We start from the raw sequence: 18017 nt of genomic DNA, 5'->3' as shown, positions 1-18017 counted from the left end.
GATATAGATTGCACTCCATGCTAAGGCATTGTGAAGAATGAGGCCAGACTGGCAAGGGGTTTTCTCCCGTGTACCTGAGCTTTCTCCACAGACTCACTCCTCCTTGGGAAACCTTTCTTGCTGCGATCTTCTTCTTGCTCCTTCTGTAACAAAAGATGATCCCTGACACTTACAGTGAGGTCAAGCAGAGGTGATGGAACCAAGGTGAGTGAAATAAGAGCCTTAGCTTTGCTGAAGAACGTTAAGGAACAGCTTTTCCTATGGACCACTGACTCAAGTCATACAAGAGATCAAGAATAATAGCCAACTGATGGCCCGAACGCCAACTCTCCCTATCACATTTTAAATACAGTGCAAATTAACTGGCATAAAGACATTTATGTCTTTATGAGAGCACAAAAAGATCTCAGAATTTGCCTAGGAATTCCTTGCTACCTTGTGTCATCTTCCTAGGCAAGAAAGCAATTCTATCTTCAGAAATCCCTTTAAAAAAAAAAGACACTCAGAACAACAGAGAAAAAAACGTGACCATTTCCAACCTCACCCATTGTTGTTTATCTTTCTCTCTTGAGTTGGCTTCCTGTTGTTGCTGGAATTTCCTGCAGATTTAAAAGAAAACAGAACTGTGGTTAACAAAAATTATGCCATTCAGAGTTTACATTTTAAAACATAGCTGTGTCCTTCACCATTAATTCTAACTTAATCTGATGCTCTACTGATAAAAAACCACATGCAAGTTTGTACCCATCCCCATTATCAAAAAGTGAGGAACAGAACCAGATCTGTGATATCAGAACCTTAATACCGCAAGACTTCACTGGAAGCACACAGTTTTTTTCTGCTGCTGTGGAACAGTTACAGAATTCTATTCCAAGGGCTGTACTATCCAGAACAGCAGACTTCTCCAGGACAATTTTGGCTGATGCCACTATAAAATCTGCTGCTGCAACACTATAGTTTCATTTTCATTATAAATGCTCAAATTTCAAAATGTTCTTTTTCTGATTGAGAAAATAAAAATGCATATATCCGTAATCTATGTGTGCGTGTGTGTGGCTTCGAGTTTTTGACTCCTGGCGACTGCCTGGACTAGACCCTGCATTTTTTTTGGCAAGGTTTTTTAGAAGTGGTTTGCCATGGCCTCCTTCCTGGGGCTGAGAGAAGCGGACTGACCCAAGGTCACCCAGCTGGCTTCGTGCCTAAGACAGGACTAGGGCTCATGGTCTGATTTCTAGCCTGATGCCTTAACAACTACACCAAACTGGCTCTCTTTATCTGTAATCTAGCATCCTAATATTTATAAATAAAGCCCAATATACAATAAACTGTCAAAATCTTTCTACATTTCCTTTACGGTAAGTTAACTCTATCAGGAAGCGTTAACTTCACTCTACTGTACTACCTTATTTTATTCCCAAATATCTTCAGCAAAGCAGAAGTATGTGTTTAACTGAAGTTAACAAATTCCACACTCAGTTAGGAATTCAGTTCCTCAGTGTGGATTTAATTTAATTCCGCTTTTATTCCACAAAAACCCAGTAATGCAGCAGTTGGCAATCAATGACCACATATGGGCCCCAAACATATGGCTAATGGCTCCTGAAATCCACTCTATTTACTGAAATTCAGCAGCCATTAAAAATTAAAATAACTCTTAACCTCACCTCCCAAAAAGCTGAAGGGAACAGAAGGGAAAGGAAGAAACATCTCAGTCCTGCTCATTTCCATATAATTCAATTGCTGCATATAAATATCATGGTATGCAAAGAAATATTCCTAGACTTGTTTCCCATTGCTTTGCTCATGCATTTTTAATTCAGAATCTGCTGAGAGACATTGTTTCATTATGTTGTCTAGGTCAACCTTAAAAAAAAAATCAGCTGCTTGAACTACCTGAGAAAAGGCTGGATTGCTATTTACAGACACACACACATACACAGACACACATTGCAATTGGAGATGTGAAAATTGTAACCAGAGATGTGAAAACAGGGCTGAAGGCTTATGTCACAAGCGATCCTTCCCAGCAACTCAGCCCTGTAATTTCACAACTAAACAGCACCCCTATCTAAACAGCTCTAACTTGGCCCAGAAAGAATGCAGCTCTTGTCAAACTGAAACACGTGTCATCTCTCAGCTCTGACTTCACAGAAGCTTTTAGTTGGTTTACAAGCTTCTAAAGATGTGCATCAAGATGGCTTTCACAGCTTAAGAAAGGAGTGTGGCAGACAGACTGGTGCAGGCTATTGCATGAATAGCTTCCTGTGAGCCTGTAAATTTAAGCCAGCCCTAAAGGAAAAACTAAAGAGATTAGGGAAGATCCACAGATCAGCTAGATATGAGCTCACTAATATTCCTAAGGAACATGCAGTGGAGGTGAAGAATAGATTTAAGGGACTGGACTTAGTAGATAGGGTCCCGGAAGAACTCTGGACAGAAGTTGGCAGCATTGTTCAGGAGGCGGCAACAAAATACATCCCAAAGAAAGAGAAAACCAAGAAGGCAAAATGGCTGTCTGCTGAGACACTAGAAGTAGCCCAAGAAAGAAGGAAAGCAAAAGGCAACAGTGATAGGGGGAGATATGCCCAATTAAATGCAAAATTCCAGAGGTTAGCCAGAAGAGATAAGGAATTATTTTTAAACAAGCAATGCGCGGAAGTGGAAGAAGACAATAGAATAGGAAGGACAAGAGACCTCTTCCAGAAAATTAGAAACATTGTAGGTAAATTCCAGGCCAAAATGGGTATGATCAAAAACAAAGATGGCAAGGACCTAACAGAAGAAGAAGAGATCAAGAAAAGGTGGCAAGAATATACAGAAGACCTGTATAGGAAGGATAACAATGTTTGACGGTGTGGTCAGTGAGCTAGAGCCAGACATCCTGAAGAGTGAGGTTGAGTGGGCCTTAAGAAGCATTGCTAATAACAAGGCAGCAGGAGATGACGGCATCCCAGCTGAACTGTTCAAAATCTTGCAAGATGATGCTGTCGAGGTAATGCATGCTATATGCCAGCAAATTTGGAAAACACAAGAATGGCCATCAGATTGGAAAAAATCAACTTATATCCCCATACCAAAAAAGGGAAACACTAAAGAATGTTCAAACTATTGAACAGTGGCATTCATTTCACATGCCAGTAAGGTAATGCTCAAGATCCTGCAAGGTAGACTTCAGCAATCCATGGAGCGAGAATTGCCAGATGCACAAGCTGGGTTTAGAAAAGGCAGAGGAACTAGGGACCAAATTGCCAATATCCGCTGGATAAAGGAAAAGCCAGGGAGTTTCAGAAAAACATCTATTTCTGTTTTATTGACTATTCTAAAGCCTTTGACTGTGTGGACCATAACAAATTGTGCAAGTTCTTAGTGGTATGGGGATACCAAGTCATCTTGTCTGCCTCCTGAAGAATCTGTATAACGACCAAGTAGCAACAGTAAGAACAGACCACGGAACAACGGATTGGTTTAAGATTGGGAAAGGAGTACGGCAGGGCTGTATACTCTCACCCTACCTATTCATCTTGTACGCAGAACACATCATGAGACATGCTGGGCTTGAGGAATCCAAGGCTGGAGTTAAAATCTCTGGAAGAAACATTAACAATCTCAGATATGCAGATGATACCACTTTGATGGCTGAAAGTAAAGAGGAACTGAGGAGCCTTATGATGGTGAAAGAAGAAAGTACGAAAGCTGGCTTGCAGCTAAACCTCAAAAAAACCAAGATTATGGCAACCAGCTTGATTGATAACTGGCAAAGAGAGGGAGAAAATGTAGAAGAAGTGAAAGACTTTGTATTTCTAGGTGCGAAGATTACTGCAGATGCTGACTGCAGTCAGGAAATCAGAAGACGCTTAATCCTTGGGAGAAGAGCAATGACAAATCTCAATAAAATAGTCAAGAGCAGAGACATCACACTGACAACAAAGGCCCGCATAGTTAAAGCAATGGTGTTCCCCGTAGTAACATATGGCTGCGAGAGCTGGACCATAAGGAAGGCTGAGAGAAGGAAGATAGATGCTTTTGAACTGTGGTGTTGGAGGAAAATTCTGAGAGTGCCTTGGACTGCAAGAAGATCAAACCAGTCCATCCTCCAGGAAATAAAGCCAGACTGCTCACTTGAGGGAATGATATTAAAGGCAAAACTGAAGTACTTTGGCCACATAATGAGAAGACAGGACACCCTGGAGAAGATGCTGATGCTAGGGAGAGTGGAAGGCAAAAGGAAGAGGGGCCGACCAAGGGCAAGGTGGATGGATGATATTCTAGAGGTGACGGACTCGTCCCTGGGGGAGCTGGGGGTGTTGACGACCAACAGGAAGCTCTGGCATGGGCTGGTCCATGAAGTCACGAAGAGTCGGAAGCGACTAAACGAATAAACAACAACAAAGGAAAAAAAGTGTTAATTGCTTCATTCTACATTTAACCTCGAGCCCTGCTGTTTCTGGTTCTCTGCTGTATAGTCTGGAACTTGTCCCACTTCATGTACTGTATATCAAACACAAATTGTTCCAACAGAGTGCTCACTGCTCTAACAGGAAAAAAAAAAGGAAGAAATGAAACTTTCTGCGGCTGGTTGCGCTTTCTGTAACCAATTTTGAGGAACATGTTGGCTGAACTCTCTCACACTTATGGCAGAAACAGAAGACAGACAGTGCTGATTAGGTGGCAGAGATGCACTAACTAACAAACTCCCAAGGAGGGCAGGAACCTGCAGCTCTCTTAATGCTGCTAAACTCCCCCAGCACCTGCCAGCATGACCAGTAATGAGGGATGCTGGGAGCTAAAATTCAGTAGCATCTAGGCAGGCATAGATTCACCACTCTGCTCTGACGGAAGTTCAGAGAGGACAAGACAAGACATTTTGAGTCTGCAACACAATGGCAGCTGGAGATGTGAAAAGAAGGTTGAAAGTTGATCTCTTTAGTTGGTGAGCAGCACCTCTATCTAAGTAACTTCTAATTTGGCCCAGAAAGAATGCAACTCTTGTCAGATTGAAAAATGCATACTCTCTCAGCTCTGACTTCACAGATCCTGTCTGGAGGGATGCAAATTTATCACCTTTATAACTGTTTGGTGGGGACAAACAGTACCTTTTAGTCAGTTTACAAGCATCTAAAGATGTGCCTTAAAATGGAATTTACATCTTAGAAAAGGAGTATAGCAAAGACACTAGTGCAGGCGATTACACCAATGGCTTCCTATGAGCTGTAACACTGGTATTCGCAGGAAATGCACTTTGGTAAAGAAGATGGAAGATTCAACCAATTAACTTGATTTCACAGCATGCCCACGTGTCTCCTTTTGGGTTTCCTGTGAAGTTTTGATGTTTGGGGGTTAGGGGGAATGATACATCCGAGAGAGATGTTAGATGTTGCAGGTAAAAGGTAAGCACAATTCAGTGAATCTGGATCATGTTGGCAGTAATCTTTGGAAGTTTTGCTAAATTAAAGTTGGAGGAAATTCCAGAGGGAATTTTTGTACTGCATACCACTGACCAAAGAACTGTATATTCCTGGGATGATTGTCCTTTTCCACGAAACACACATCTTTGGGAGCGATGCACATGAAACATGGAGGAGGAAAGGGACACTGGCCCAGCCAGGCACATCTGCCATATTAACCCTGGCAATCAGCGGAGTGATGGATGTCACAGCCAGATAGCCCTTATATCCAGTTTTGTTCACAAATATTTGAAGAACTTTATAGCATTCTCCCCAGCCCACAGGAATGTTCTATGAAATCACGTAAGCAGATCAGTTGACGTACCGGATTACAACGCTCATCAGTCTTCGCTGCCAACGTGGGCAAAGTAACTGGCTGGGAGAGCTGTATGCAAAAACGGCTGAAAGACACCAAGCTCCCTTACTCTGTGCTAGAGCTTTTTTTAGTTCTTCTGTACTAGATTTTTAAAAGCTTTCCTTTCTACCAACTTTGTCATATTTGAAAGAATACTGCAAAGCAAAGAGTAAATGTGCCCCCTGCAGCTATTAAGGGCATGCCAAGGCAAGTTTGCTTCACTGTGACAAATATTAAATTTAAATTAAATACCAAATATTAAATTAAAACTTAAGACGGCCAGGAAAACCAGATCTACTCACCTCCGGGCATCAATCTCACTGGCTCGCTCCTTAAATCTTCGCTCCCGTAAAGTTGCTTCTTGCAATTCCCGATCCCGAAGCTCCTTTTCCAAACGCTGACGCTCCTCCTCCGCCTTCCTCCTTTCTTCTAGCCGGCGATTTTCCTCGTCTTTCTGAAAGAACAAACACATTTCAAAATGGGAACCTACAGAGAACTCTACACATCAGTTAAACTGGGTAACTTCTAATCATAAGACTGGAAGACAGTCAGCCTTATCCTAAATCATTCGTACTGTAAAGGACCTTTCAAACAGCTGATGCATAGAACTCGGCATGTTTCTGCTCAAGAACATGCCGATCTGTTTCCTGAAACTTCCAAAAATCAGCTGGAACACCCCTGGAACAGCTAAGTTGACACAGTCCAGGGAAGAAACTGCATGTTTTTATAAATTCTGTACATCTCTTTGGTACTTATTCTCAGAAGCTCAGCACAATCCATAACATCGTCCTTCCCCTGATTACTGAAATGTCTGAAGAACAGGAAAAGAACATCAGAGGAGTATGAAACCAGAATTTTTTTAAAACAGTGAGGAATGCATAAATCTGATCTTCATGGCATCCTTAGCTATGGCCCTAAAGCCCCCCAGAAGTTAGCACCAGATTATTTTTAATTAAACGAAAAGGGACTATTATTAAAGGGGGAGCATATTACCCGTATTTAACATTCAAGGTAAATTGCATCCAGTTTACTGTATTTTTTTGCCCTTATGCTGTGTTTTATTTAGTCCCTGCCCACTTTTCTTTGGGAAGGCCTTCCCATCACTTGCTGACATGGACAGACCTCAGGCCCGCAAGTTGTGGGCCCTCTTTTAAAGAGCAAGGAGTTGTTTTCCAAGAGCCCATTCGCCCAGTGCAATACTGAGTATTTATTCCTTGCACCTAACCACATCCAGAAGGCCTGGGACGTATCAGAAAACCAGTCCTTCCTCCTAGAATAAAGCCTAATCTCTCTCTCCATTTGGTCAGACAGTGCAATGTTTTTCTCCTCTGCCAACTCAAATCCCAGCTTCAAAATGGCAGGCTCATAATGCCATAAAGAAGTGCCCAGGGATTGGCATTTGACAAGCCTGAAATCAAAGGTTCTGCAAAACAGGGGAGGGGGGAACACGCTCTGAAGTGTGGACCCACCTCTTATGGCTTTCTATAATGTGTGCACAAGGCCACTTTGACCTGCTTAATCCACCTTTTAAAAGTCCACCAATTGTCCTCACTGACCTGAAGCGTCCTTTGAGGTCTGAGACCCAACAGCCCTGAAAATGTAAGGGAGCCGAAAATCTGCCACCAGCAAACCTGAACTCCCAACAGATAGTTCAGCAGCAACAGGAAACTGGCTGGATGAAATACATACCTCTGCTTTGGCCCAAAAGTTATCTTTGCTGACCCTTTTAATCTCAGACATGGCATTTGTTTTCTGGTAGACGGAGCCCTATTGCAAAAGAGAATCACACCACTAAAGAAATTCCCTGGCTTCACTGTGCTTAATTATTAATAAATTATTTATTAAAACATTTACGGAAATAAAACAGCTCCACAAAAGAAAAAAAAAGAGGAGAGAAAGACATCGTGTATAAAGAATAAAATAGCAGGAAATAAATAGGTTTACAGTCATAAAATTTAAAATTCATTATGTCATTACTTAATTAAACATAGAGAAGTAAATTCATGACATCACAACTGCGCTTAATTATTAATCAAGGTGCCAGCAAGCTGCTAATAGATCTCACTTTTTGGAACCCCCAGACACTGAATTAGGTAAATGTTAACAAAATACTTCTTCTCAACCCATTAAGGCCAGTGATGCAGAGATCAGCCCATGGCACAGAGGGCATTAAGCCATTTTAACACTCCCATACACAATCCTACCTCCTTTTGTGGATTAAGGACCTGAACTGCCATTTCATTGGAAGTTTGGCAAGCCTGTTTGTTCACCACCTATGATAAAGTGGCAGGAAACCTTTGGGATTGATAAGCTCAGCCTGAATATTTGCTGTCAGAAAATAACCACCACAGGGGCTGTGTTGGCATCTATTTGCAAAATGTCTACCATGTCAGGTGTGGCAATTTTTAAAGTAACTTTTTACCAGGAAACAATGTAATAAAGTATATAATCCTCTTTTTTCCCCCTAATCAAATTGCAGTGCCCGCCCCACCCATTTTCATTTTCCCAGAATGCCAATGGGAATTTTGTGGAACCCAGGGGCATCCTTGGAAACAAAGACAATGTTCAGCATATTAGTGTCCCATTTATTGATTTGTTAAAATAATCTAAAACAACAGTTCCAACCTGTGGTCTGGGACCACTAGCATCGCAGGCATCAAAAGAAAAAAAGGCATTATTTTTTGAACAACCAAAATCTTGAAACTGCCAAATCTTGCAAGATGGGTGTTCCAGCCCAAAATCCCGTAAGATTCAGTGTCATCTCTCCAAATCTCCTAAGATTTCGGATTTGATAATCTCTTAAGAGCTCAACCAGGTTATAACATTAAAGCTGTTATTTAATCTGATAGTCCATTGATGATCTCTGGGATCCCTTGGGCCATGAAGTCTGTAGTGCTGTCCCCTCATTCACCTGGTGGCCCACAAAAGCTTTTGATGACCTTCTCAAGGACAAGGCTATACACTGCTAATCTATGAGAACAGAAATCAGGTGGGGCAGAAGCCTAATGAATTCCAAGGAAGGTAACAAGTGCACCATCTTGCCTAGCTCAAGCTTAGAAGAACTCACCACAGGAGCTTGTGGCCCCGCATCCTGGAACTTGCTCCCTTCTTTATGGAAGTTATAGTTTGCCCCAGAAGCCTTGGCCACCTTCTCTATAATGGCCTCTGGCTCCACATCCTCATCAGCCCGAGCATTTATTGTCACATGAGCACCCTGAAAGAAAAGAAGTGCAAAATTTCCTGCTTGTGATGGCTGACCATCGTCTGGCGCACTATGCTAAGCCAGATTGTGTTTTTTTTTTCATTAAACAATAGGCAGACAAACCATGTCTTGATGCGATGTGTCAACCCATCAGCAGATACAGCCTCATGAATAGCTAACTAACCAATGCCAATGGGATGTATCGTACCCCTCCATCTGCCTGATGGAAACAGATTTTCTACCTGGAATCTGTCCTGAGACAAAAGTCTTATTTTGCAGCAACGCTGGGGAGCTGCTGAGAAAAGCAGGGGGAGACATGCTGTACAGGAATGGTTTCAAGAGTAGTAATGTTTAGCGGGTGAATCTTTTCTTCCAAGTATCCTATTCTAAGCAAAGGGATAGCATAGAACTAGGACTCTCCAATTCCAATTATTATAATTGTAATTCCAATTATTTCCATTCCCTCTCCCAGGGAATCCAAGAAGCAAACTTAACCAGCTGCCTTCAAAATTCCTGTCCCTCAGCATAATATCATCGGGGGGGGGTGTACTTTCAATGGGATTTTACTCACAAAAAGCCTGCAGAACTGTTTACAATATGTGGGAGGGCACACAACTGGAAAAGGATTAGAGAGAATAAAAATCAGATTATACCTTCAAAAAGTTTGCCACTGAACTGACATGGTTGGCGCAGGCGCCTTTCCTCACGTCATTAACGCCTTCACCAAACTGAGGAAAGAAAAACAGAGAACTTAAAAGAGGGGACTCATATCTTTCTTCACACAAGTGGTGACAGGGAAGGAAATGCCATACTGGAATGCCATTCCTGAAGGTACACTCCTCTCATGGAAAGAGTTTATTTATTTACGTACTTGTAAGACAAAGCCAAGATCTGGTTTCCAAATTTAGGTTAGGAAAGATGGAGGGTAAAGAGCATATAGCTTTCCAGAGTCTATAAAAAGACTGTTTTTAAAAACGGAACATGAAAGGTTATCTCAAAAATATGACGCTCCCATAAACAAAATACTCCTTTTTTTCCTCCCAGAACATTTCTGATGCGTACTCTGGGTACGTTTGTGTGCATTTCCGAAATGTACTGTCTGAAACAGAAGATGGTGCATGGTCTTCCAAATATGTCCTGGCCCTGAAAGAAACTACTCATTCCATATTGCAGGCATTGTGAAATGCACAAACCACCCCTGGAACACATTAACTGGTCCATTCTGGGAGAAAACTAGAATGACTTGGAGTTGGACATTCTATTTGGACAACCTATGCTGATTAATGACTGCAATAAAGGCTGGTTTGCTCTGGTTCAACTCATATTGCCCAGCCTTGTGCTCTTCAGAAAGGTTGGTTTACAACTCCCCAAATTTCCAGGCACCATGGCTAATGGCTAGGCAGGAGGACAGTTGTCATTCAATCCAACTGGAGGGCACTATGTTGAGAAGTCTGTTCTGAGGGAGGCCTACTTGTCTCAGCCTTCAACTAAGCACACAAGTTTCCTTAATTCTGTTTCACTTTCTATGCTGAATTCCTTGCTGCAGAACCTAAACATTTTTACAATGTAATAAAGACCAATCAATTTATTATAACATTTGCTTTCACAGGTCCTGCTCCACTCTGCACACCTGATGAACTGTACAGTAATATGTGAAAGCTTGTGGGATAATCGATCTGTTAATGTTTAATATGCCACAGGTTTTCATATCTGTCAAATTCTTTTGTGCCTTTGAGTCAGTTTTTGACTCCTGGCGACTGCCTGGATTAGTCCCTGCAATTTTCCTGGCAAGGTTTTTCAGAAGTGGTTTGCCATGGCCTCCTTCCTAAGGTTGAGAGTGATTGGCCCAAGGTCACCCAGCTGGCTTCATGCCTAAGCTGGGACTAGAACTCACGGTCTTCCAGTTTCTACCTGGTGCCTTAACCACTACACTAAACTGGCTCTCATTTTGTCAATAAAGAAGAATAAAAGATATCCAAATGTAAGTCACCTTTGCTACATATTTCATTCTTACATATTGCCCCCTCCAATAAATTATATTTATTTCATTAGATTTTGATGCCATCTGTCTCCAAAATGACTTTGAGATTAGCAATGCTGAAAATTCCTCCTGCTGAGATTGATCCAGATTCGTACAACTTCTGCCCTATATTTTAGTAGCACATTTTCCTTCTGGTCAGTTTATTATCAAATGTTTACTCTTTCCTTAACAGTCCAGCCCTGGATTTAGAGGAGCTTTAGAGCTTTTACTTGGCAGTATGAAATGCATTTTTATCTTTTAAAAGATATTTAGGAATGTGATCTGCATGACTGCAAACATTAAAATACTTGTTTTGATACAGCTTTGCTCAGAGAATTAAGTTCTGGGGGGTTAAACGGTATAAACACCCAAGGCATTATGTTCAGTGCAGCCTAAATATAATTTGCTTCATCTTAAGTCCAACATTATGCTTATACTAAGCCATAATGTGATTTCCTTGGTTTTGGCTTACCATGATATGTGAACCAAAGAACTGTTCATTAACTATGGCTTATGTGTGTTTCCAACTTGTCTTTATATCCTAAACATTCAGACACTGTCAGTTTACCATGAAACCTATTTACTTTTTATAAACCAAGAAATACTACATTTTGTAAAACTAACTTCTAATTTCTGTGGTTGAATGGAATTACATTGTACATACCCAGTTAATAAGCACATATTTGGGCAAACCAGAGTTGGGATCTTTCACTCGGCAGAAAGCATACATTACTTTCCCACTATTGAGTTCTTCCACCATCTCCTCCAGACCACCATCTATATATCATTATTTGACAAGAGGAATAAGAGGTCAAGTTAAAGCAAATTAAGAGTCATCCACAAACAATATATGGAATACACTGATCTAGAACCAGGAAAGAACTCCAGAAGTTCTAGGTAATGTTTAAACACCAACGCACAACTGAAGGGACCAGGTTGCTCAATTTTGCTACAGATAAACACTCTGGCCTGGTTCACAAACAGTACTAAGTCATACCATGGTTTTGTTTGGCATGTAGTGTGAGGTCAGCCAACTGCAGTTTATTCAACAAATATAGCTTAATGCAGTCATTGCTTGAAAAGATCATTTCCATCCATGTCAACTGTTAAAAGGGACTAATTTAAATAACATTCCCAGGCAGGACTTGATTTAACTCAATGAAATGTTAAAGATGTTTTCTTTCAACTGATTCTTATTTAGTTTATAACCTGCTTCTGAAACTCCTTTTAGTTTCAGTCTTCACAATTACTCATGTTTTAAATAAGATACTGTTGCTGTTTTGCAGCCTGACCATGATTTAACCCAACACACTGGTGAGGTTGGTCTTACATAGAATAATACGGATGGACATAGTAAAAGAAAATCAGTAAAGATTCCTGTTCAGTTAAAAGTTTATTGACTGTATTAAGATCTTGGCCAAGCCTATCTCATATAAGATTGTGAGAAGAAAGATTCTAAATATTGTAGCCCATACTCTCCCATCTGGATTTTATGAGCTGGGGTAGTTAAGAAATTGTTTTAGTTTTAGTTTTAATGGGATTTTATTAGAATTTTATTGTATATTTATTCAAATTTTATTGTATATTTATTCTGTATTGTAAACCGCCCAGAGTCCCTCCGGTCAGAGGAGATGGGCGGTGACAAATTTTGTGTGTGTGTGTAAGTAAATAAGTAAGTAAATAAATAAATTAAGTAAGTAAGTAAGTAAGTAAGTTATGGGGGACAAACACTATCTGCCTTGAGTTTCTACCAGGATAATAAACTGTGATTGTTGATATCAGAATAAGGACAGAATTGCAAAGCTAACTAAAGGAACACACAGCTTCTGGGCATGAACTGAACTGGTGAAGGACGTTCGATATCCACCTAAAAATATTACTTAGTAGGCATAAGACAACATTTACCGTGCTAAAATACTTTGGAAACTCATTAAGTAGTAGAGCCTCATCATTATAGTTCTGAGATCAGGAAATGTGAGGATCCAGTAGATATGTAAGGACATCCTTGAAAAAGTTTGGGCATCTACTGATCTGCAGTCTTAAAACAGCAGCCAGTGAATCACTTCCTCATCTAACTCTCCCTCCCTGCCAACACAAGCTCTTAGTCTTTGATGTTCTCTCCATTAACCCATCCAATTCTGCCTCCATGTTATAGTTAACTGTTTTCTTCTTCATCATCATCTCGTTATTCGAACAGTCACCTATTTTAGTTCCCTCAACAACCAGCCATCTCAAATGCAAAACAAAAAGGCAACTGCAGAATTTTTATTCTTCCTTGCTGTTAATTCTTCCTCAGAAAAACCACTAAATACTGAGCTGTGTCAGCGACTTCCCATTTTAAAAACAAAAATAGCTGAAGGAGTTTCCAGATGATACACAATCAAGAAGGGTTGTTCTTTCCTACTGCAATTGTATGAAAATTTCCATAACAGGGATCTTTATGCTTTTTTGTAGGTGCAAGGGTATAATTTCTGTCCTTGTGGCTTTATAGAACATTCTCTTAAAAAAAAAAAAACAGATTAAAAGGGACATTGAGACATTGACTCAAAGGTACCATTTTAAAACCAACTTTGAACATCCCCGAAACTTGCCTTTTCCAGCAAAAGGTGATATAAAACCATGTGTTTACTCTGCAAACTAGAAGCCAATAAATCACTCCTATCTTGTAATCTTTCTACCCAACATTCTACCTGCTATGATGAAAGGAACACCTGGAGGTTCAGCAACAGTCATATACATTTTTTTTTTCAGTTCAGACATTCCATCAAATCGCTTTGCAACCCCGATACAAGTCATGGCTTCTGATTCTAGTTTGGCAGACAATTCAGACATCATGACAAACCTGTTGTGCATCATTCTGTGCAATTTATGCCAACAGGCATAAGCACAGAGGAAGAGAAAAAAAAAATCAGAAAGAACAGAAACACACAGGCTTTACGCCTTTACAGATTTTCCCCATTGCCTACAACTACGGTGGCAAAAATACAATGACTACTGAAATGCAAGAATGTATTTTTGTAAATGCAACAGGCTACAGTGATTCCATCCACTAAAACTTCTTTAACAGGCAGCATTCCAAAACAAGTATATTTAATAAGCAGTTCAAGTAGCTAGAACTGCCATTTTATATGCAATTCTTTGATGTACACACTGGCACTCTGGCTGTAATTAGCATTTTTTTCCTTGCATTTTTTAAAAAAAGATTTAAGAAGTAATCTGCATAAAATATTTCCTTTCTTTTCAAAACGTTTAGGTCACCTGTGAACCTTCACACAGATCTGTAACATGTTTAAGGTATAACATTGCTTCCTTTCCACTGCAAAACAGGGGTATACTACTACATCTCCTACAATCCATTTCCCAGGGCACGTCTGGACACTTCCCATAATCCCTGTGTATAAACAAGCCAAAATAAATGGAAAACTAAATAAATACTCCTTTCCTGATTTTTTAACATACTTAAAAGTTAAAGCTTTGCTAGCATAAGGCTTTCTGAATGACCATCTACTTCACCAAACTTTTTGCAAAATAAATAGCTGATTCCAGAACAGGACCTCCCAACCTTTGGGAGCTGGTGGGTATGTTTGAAATTCTGCAGCATGCTATGGGCAATCTCACAAAATGGCCGCTATGGGAGATTTACAAACCTCCCGTTCAGCAGAAGGCAAAGCAATCTAGTTGCTCCCAGTGTGCTAAGATACTCAGGATCATCCACGTTTTGGTCTTTTTCTGAGTAGACTAATAAGCTTCTAAACAAAGCACTGGGCTGCATATTCCCTCTGGCTCCAGTTTCTGCCTATTTGGGGCCCAAGTTATACAAATTATGCATCAAGCTGGTCCTTTGGAGCACACTACTTCATGTTCATTTTTCTTAATCCAACAACTACTTTAAAAAGTAGGACTAGGAACTTAGTGGGCACTCAGGAATGTGTCACCATCACACTGGAGAACCAGCTTCTAGGACAATGCCAGAGATGCCCTACAAAATCACAGGGCCAGCTGCATTCGGATCTGAAAGCAATTATCAAGCAGTCTCTGCTTTAGAACCGAAGGACTGACACAATCTAGAATACAGACTTCCTGAGAAACCCTCAGCCAAAAAATAGGAGTACACTTTTCAGGCCATGCTTTATTAAAGAACGTTTTCCAAAATTCACTTACCTCCAGTCCCGGCCACTCTCAGGTCATTGCTGTTGCCCTCGTATGTAAACAGGGCCCTGAAAGCAACAAAAGAAAATGATTGTTATTTTACTCACTGGGGACTGAGGATAACCTTTCGGATTTGGAATACTGTTGACCTGATGCCTCAATGATTGGATTCTTACACCATACTAAGCCTAGATTTGATTCTGGTTTATTCGAATTTTTAATTTTTAATTTTTTTCTTTTTTTCAATTTTTTACCCTTTTTTCTTCTTTTTCCCTTACATGATTCTTTGGAACAATGACAAATAGGGGTGATATCAATATAAGTATGTTTACTGTTTTACAGAGATTGCCAGTTATTTCTTAAGATGACCTAAGGAACTTAGCTCTCTACATTTAATTAATTAACAATTTTACAATAGTTGTAAACTGTTTATTTACTGAGGTTTTACTCTTTACTTGCTATGTCCATCTTCTTTTTTTGTTTTATGTAGCCATTAATTCTGTTCCTTTAAATGTTTCAATAAATATTTATAAAAATAATAAAGGCGGGGTAAAAATAAATAAATAAATTTTTAAAAAATAGACAAGAAAACAATACTAACTCTATCTACAGTCTGGCAACATGTGTGAAGCCCACCAAAAGAACCTTTTATCCATCCTCCTTCCATTAAACAGAACTCCCAAATCTTCCTTTCTTTCAAAACATATAGCTGGGCTCTCTTTTCTACAAGGTGCACCAACGGTGCAATGGTTCCTCCATATTTAGCTATGAGGGTTTAAGACTGGTGCTAAGCTAGATTGCTTCATTTTACACACACACACTTATAATTTTATTAAAAGTTTTAAAAAATAAGATAAAAACTAATGCAAACTAATAGAAAGAAATCAAAGAGAAAGCTAACACTGCAAGAAAGGGAACAAAAGTTAAAGGAAAATAGAAAAGAAAAAAGACACAAAGAAGTGGCTTGCAATCTTCTTTACAACAGTTATAGTACAATTACAAATTTACCACTTTCTCTAAAGTTACAACAGGTCTCTATCCTGTCTAATCATCAATACCATAAATCGTAAGTTCATTTTTTTCTGGCTTCCACAAAAAGTCCATAAGGAGGTTCCAGTCAGCTCTGGTAGAGCGTTTTCGCTATCATAATGGCCTGCTCACTTGATTTGTACCTCCACCAATCTATACCACTCCTTAGAAGAAATTGGCACAAAGCAACGTGGGCCTCCTCCTCCTCCTTACACAAGGCAGCTAAGTTCACACAACAAGCTAAGTGCAGGTTAACAGAATACAACTGTTATCCGCCCCCCCCCCATAAGTGCTATGCCTCCCAAACAAACAAAAACTATAATGGCCTGGTTTACTCAACATGCAAGCCACGGGCGGGGTGGTTCACAACTGGCTCCATCCCAAACCGCTGGCCTCTGGCTTAGCTAACTGGGCGTTGGGTCCTAGAGAGAACAGCCCAAGGCAGGCTCCCGTCCACGCGAGGTTCTGCTGGGGCGTGGGCCCTGGCAGGCGTCGGCCAACCGGTGCCACCAGCCCTGCCCGGAGCCACTTCCCAAATGCCGCCCACCATCACCTGCGTTGCCCCGCGCCCGCCGCTCCCGGTCTCCGCTCGCCTTCTCGCTCCAGCGACCGCTCCCGGGTCGGTCCTCCCGTCCTCACTGCGCCACCGCGGCTCGGCCGCCGCCTCCTCGCCCCGCGCCCGCACGTGAAGTCCGCGCTCGGCGGCCAGGCGGGCCCAGGCAGCCACCCGCCTGGGCTGCAACCCCCCCCGCCAATTCCGCCCCCCAGCGCAACCCATCCCCGCCGCGGCCCCCCAGCGCAGGCTACCCGGGATGCCCCAGCACGCACCCAACTCCCGCACCGCGCGCGGGGCCGCCTGCCTCCCTCGCGAGCCCCGCCTCGCTCCGGGGGCCACCATCGCCCCCCTTCCGGGGGTGCCGAAGAGCCCGAGGCGCCGCGGTCTCCCCCCCTCCCCGGGCGCCCCGTCCTCTGCCCCGCGCCCTCCCCCAAGCCCGCCCGGCGGACCGAGCCCGGCGAGCCCGCCTCGCCCGCCTCGGTCGCGACGCCCGCCCGCCCGCAGCCGGCCCTCACCAGTCCGTCGGGCTCGCGGAGGCCACGACCCGGCCGTAGGCCTCCTGCAGCGCCGGCCCGTTCCGGCTCAGGTTCAGCGCCATGGATGAGCCGCAGCGCCGTCGCGCCCTCCTTTGCGCACCGCCGCGCAGCGGGTCAGGCTCGGCCGGCGGCTTCCGGCTCCGCCCGGCCTGGCGCTGCGGCGGCTGCTCTGCGGCGAGGACGGGGGCGCCCGACCCACGCCTCCTCGCGCAGAAACTGGGGCGAGCAGCTCGCCTAACGCGCGGCTGCGAGGAAAGAGGGGCGCGCCGGTTCCTCTTGCGTGTGGGTAAGGTTGGGTTCACGCCCACGCGGCGCCGGAGTACGGTACTCCCGGTTGGGCTTCGCCTGCGCGTAAACCCAAAATTGCAACGGGTAAGTTCGGGTTTATTTCGGAGCTCCCGTATCTGGGCGTCAGAAATCCCGACCACCGAAAGAGAGCAGCAGAGAGACTATAAACTAAATCTCTGCGGTCATTCATGGATCGTCCCAATATTTGCAGTCCGGAGATTTTATTTTACGCCTGTGAAAGTTGGGGTAGTTTAATAAATCTTGGTCAAGCGAGTCAGGACATAACCCAGGGTGCAAACTAGTAAATAATATTTATCTGGTGACCTCGGGTGTGCTGACTCAAGCGCAAGACCAAGGTTATGCAATTTTTTTTCCTTGTTCTGCTTTTTTTAAAAAAATACTCTTATTCGAAAAATATTTGGAAGCTTGCAAGCTAAG

General features: G+C 42.3%; 1 protein-coding gene across 3 annotated transcripts in view; it reads right to left on the bottom strand.

Annotated features, from left to right (window-relative positions):
• DBNL (drebrin like) overlaps positions 1-17448 on the bottom strand; it is a 30401-nt gene extending 12953 nt beyond the window's left edge. The window contains exons 1-9 of one of the 3 annotated variants that reach the window (XM_063311404.1): positions 17271-17448; positions 15183-15238; positions 11686-11798; positions 9655-9729; positions 8867-9013; positions 7489-7566; positions 6102-6253; positions 545-599; positions 75-143 (exon numbers count right to left, since the gene is read on the bottom strand). In XM_063311404.1, the coding sequence (XP_063167474.1) occupies positions 75-143; positions 545-599; positions 6102-6253; positions 7489-7566; positions 8867-9013; positions 9655-9729; positions 11686-11798; positions 15183-15238; positions 17271-17353 (828 nt within the window). In that variant the 5' untranslated portion in view covers positions 17354-17448. The remainder of the gene's footprint in view (positions 1-74; positions 144-544; positions 600-6101; positions 6254-7488; positions 7567-8866; positions 9014-9654; positions 9730-11685; positions 11799-15182; positions 15239-17270) is intronic. The other 2 variants (XM_063311401.1, XM_063311402.1) reach the window with 2 other exon arrangements.
• Between the last annotated feature and the right edge of the window lie 569 nt (positions 17449-18017).

Source organism: Candoia aspera, chromosome 9 (assembly GCF_035149785.1).
Source record: "Candoia aspera isolate rCanAsp1 chromosome 9, rCanAsp1.hap2, whole genome shotgun sequence".
Classification (NCBI taxonomy): Eukaryota; Metazoa; Chordata; class Lepidosauria; order Squamata; family Boidae; genus Candoia; species Candoia aspera.
Note: the sequence above shows the minus strand (reverse complement) of the source record. Positions and strands in the feature narration are given on the sequence as shown.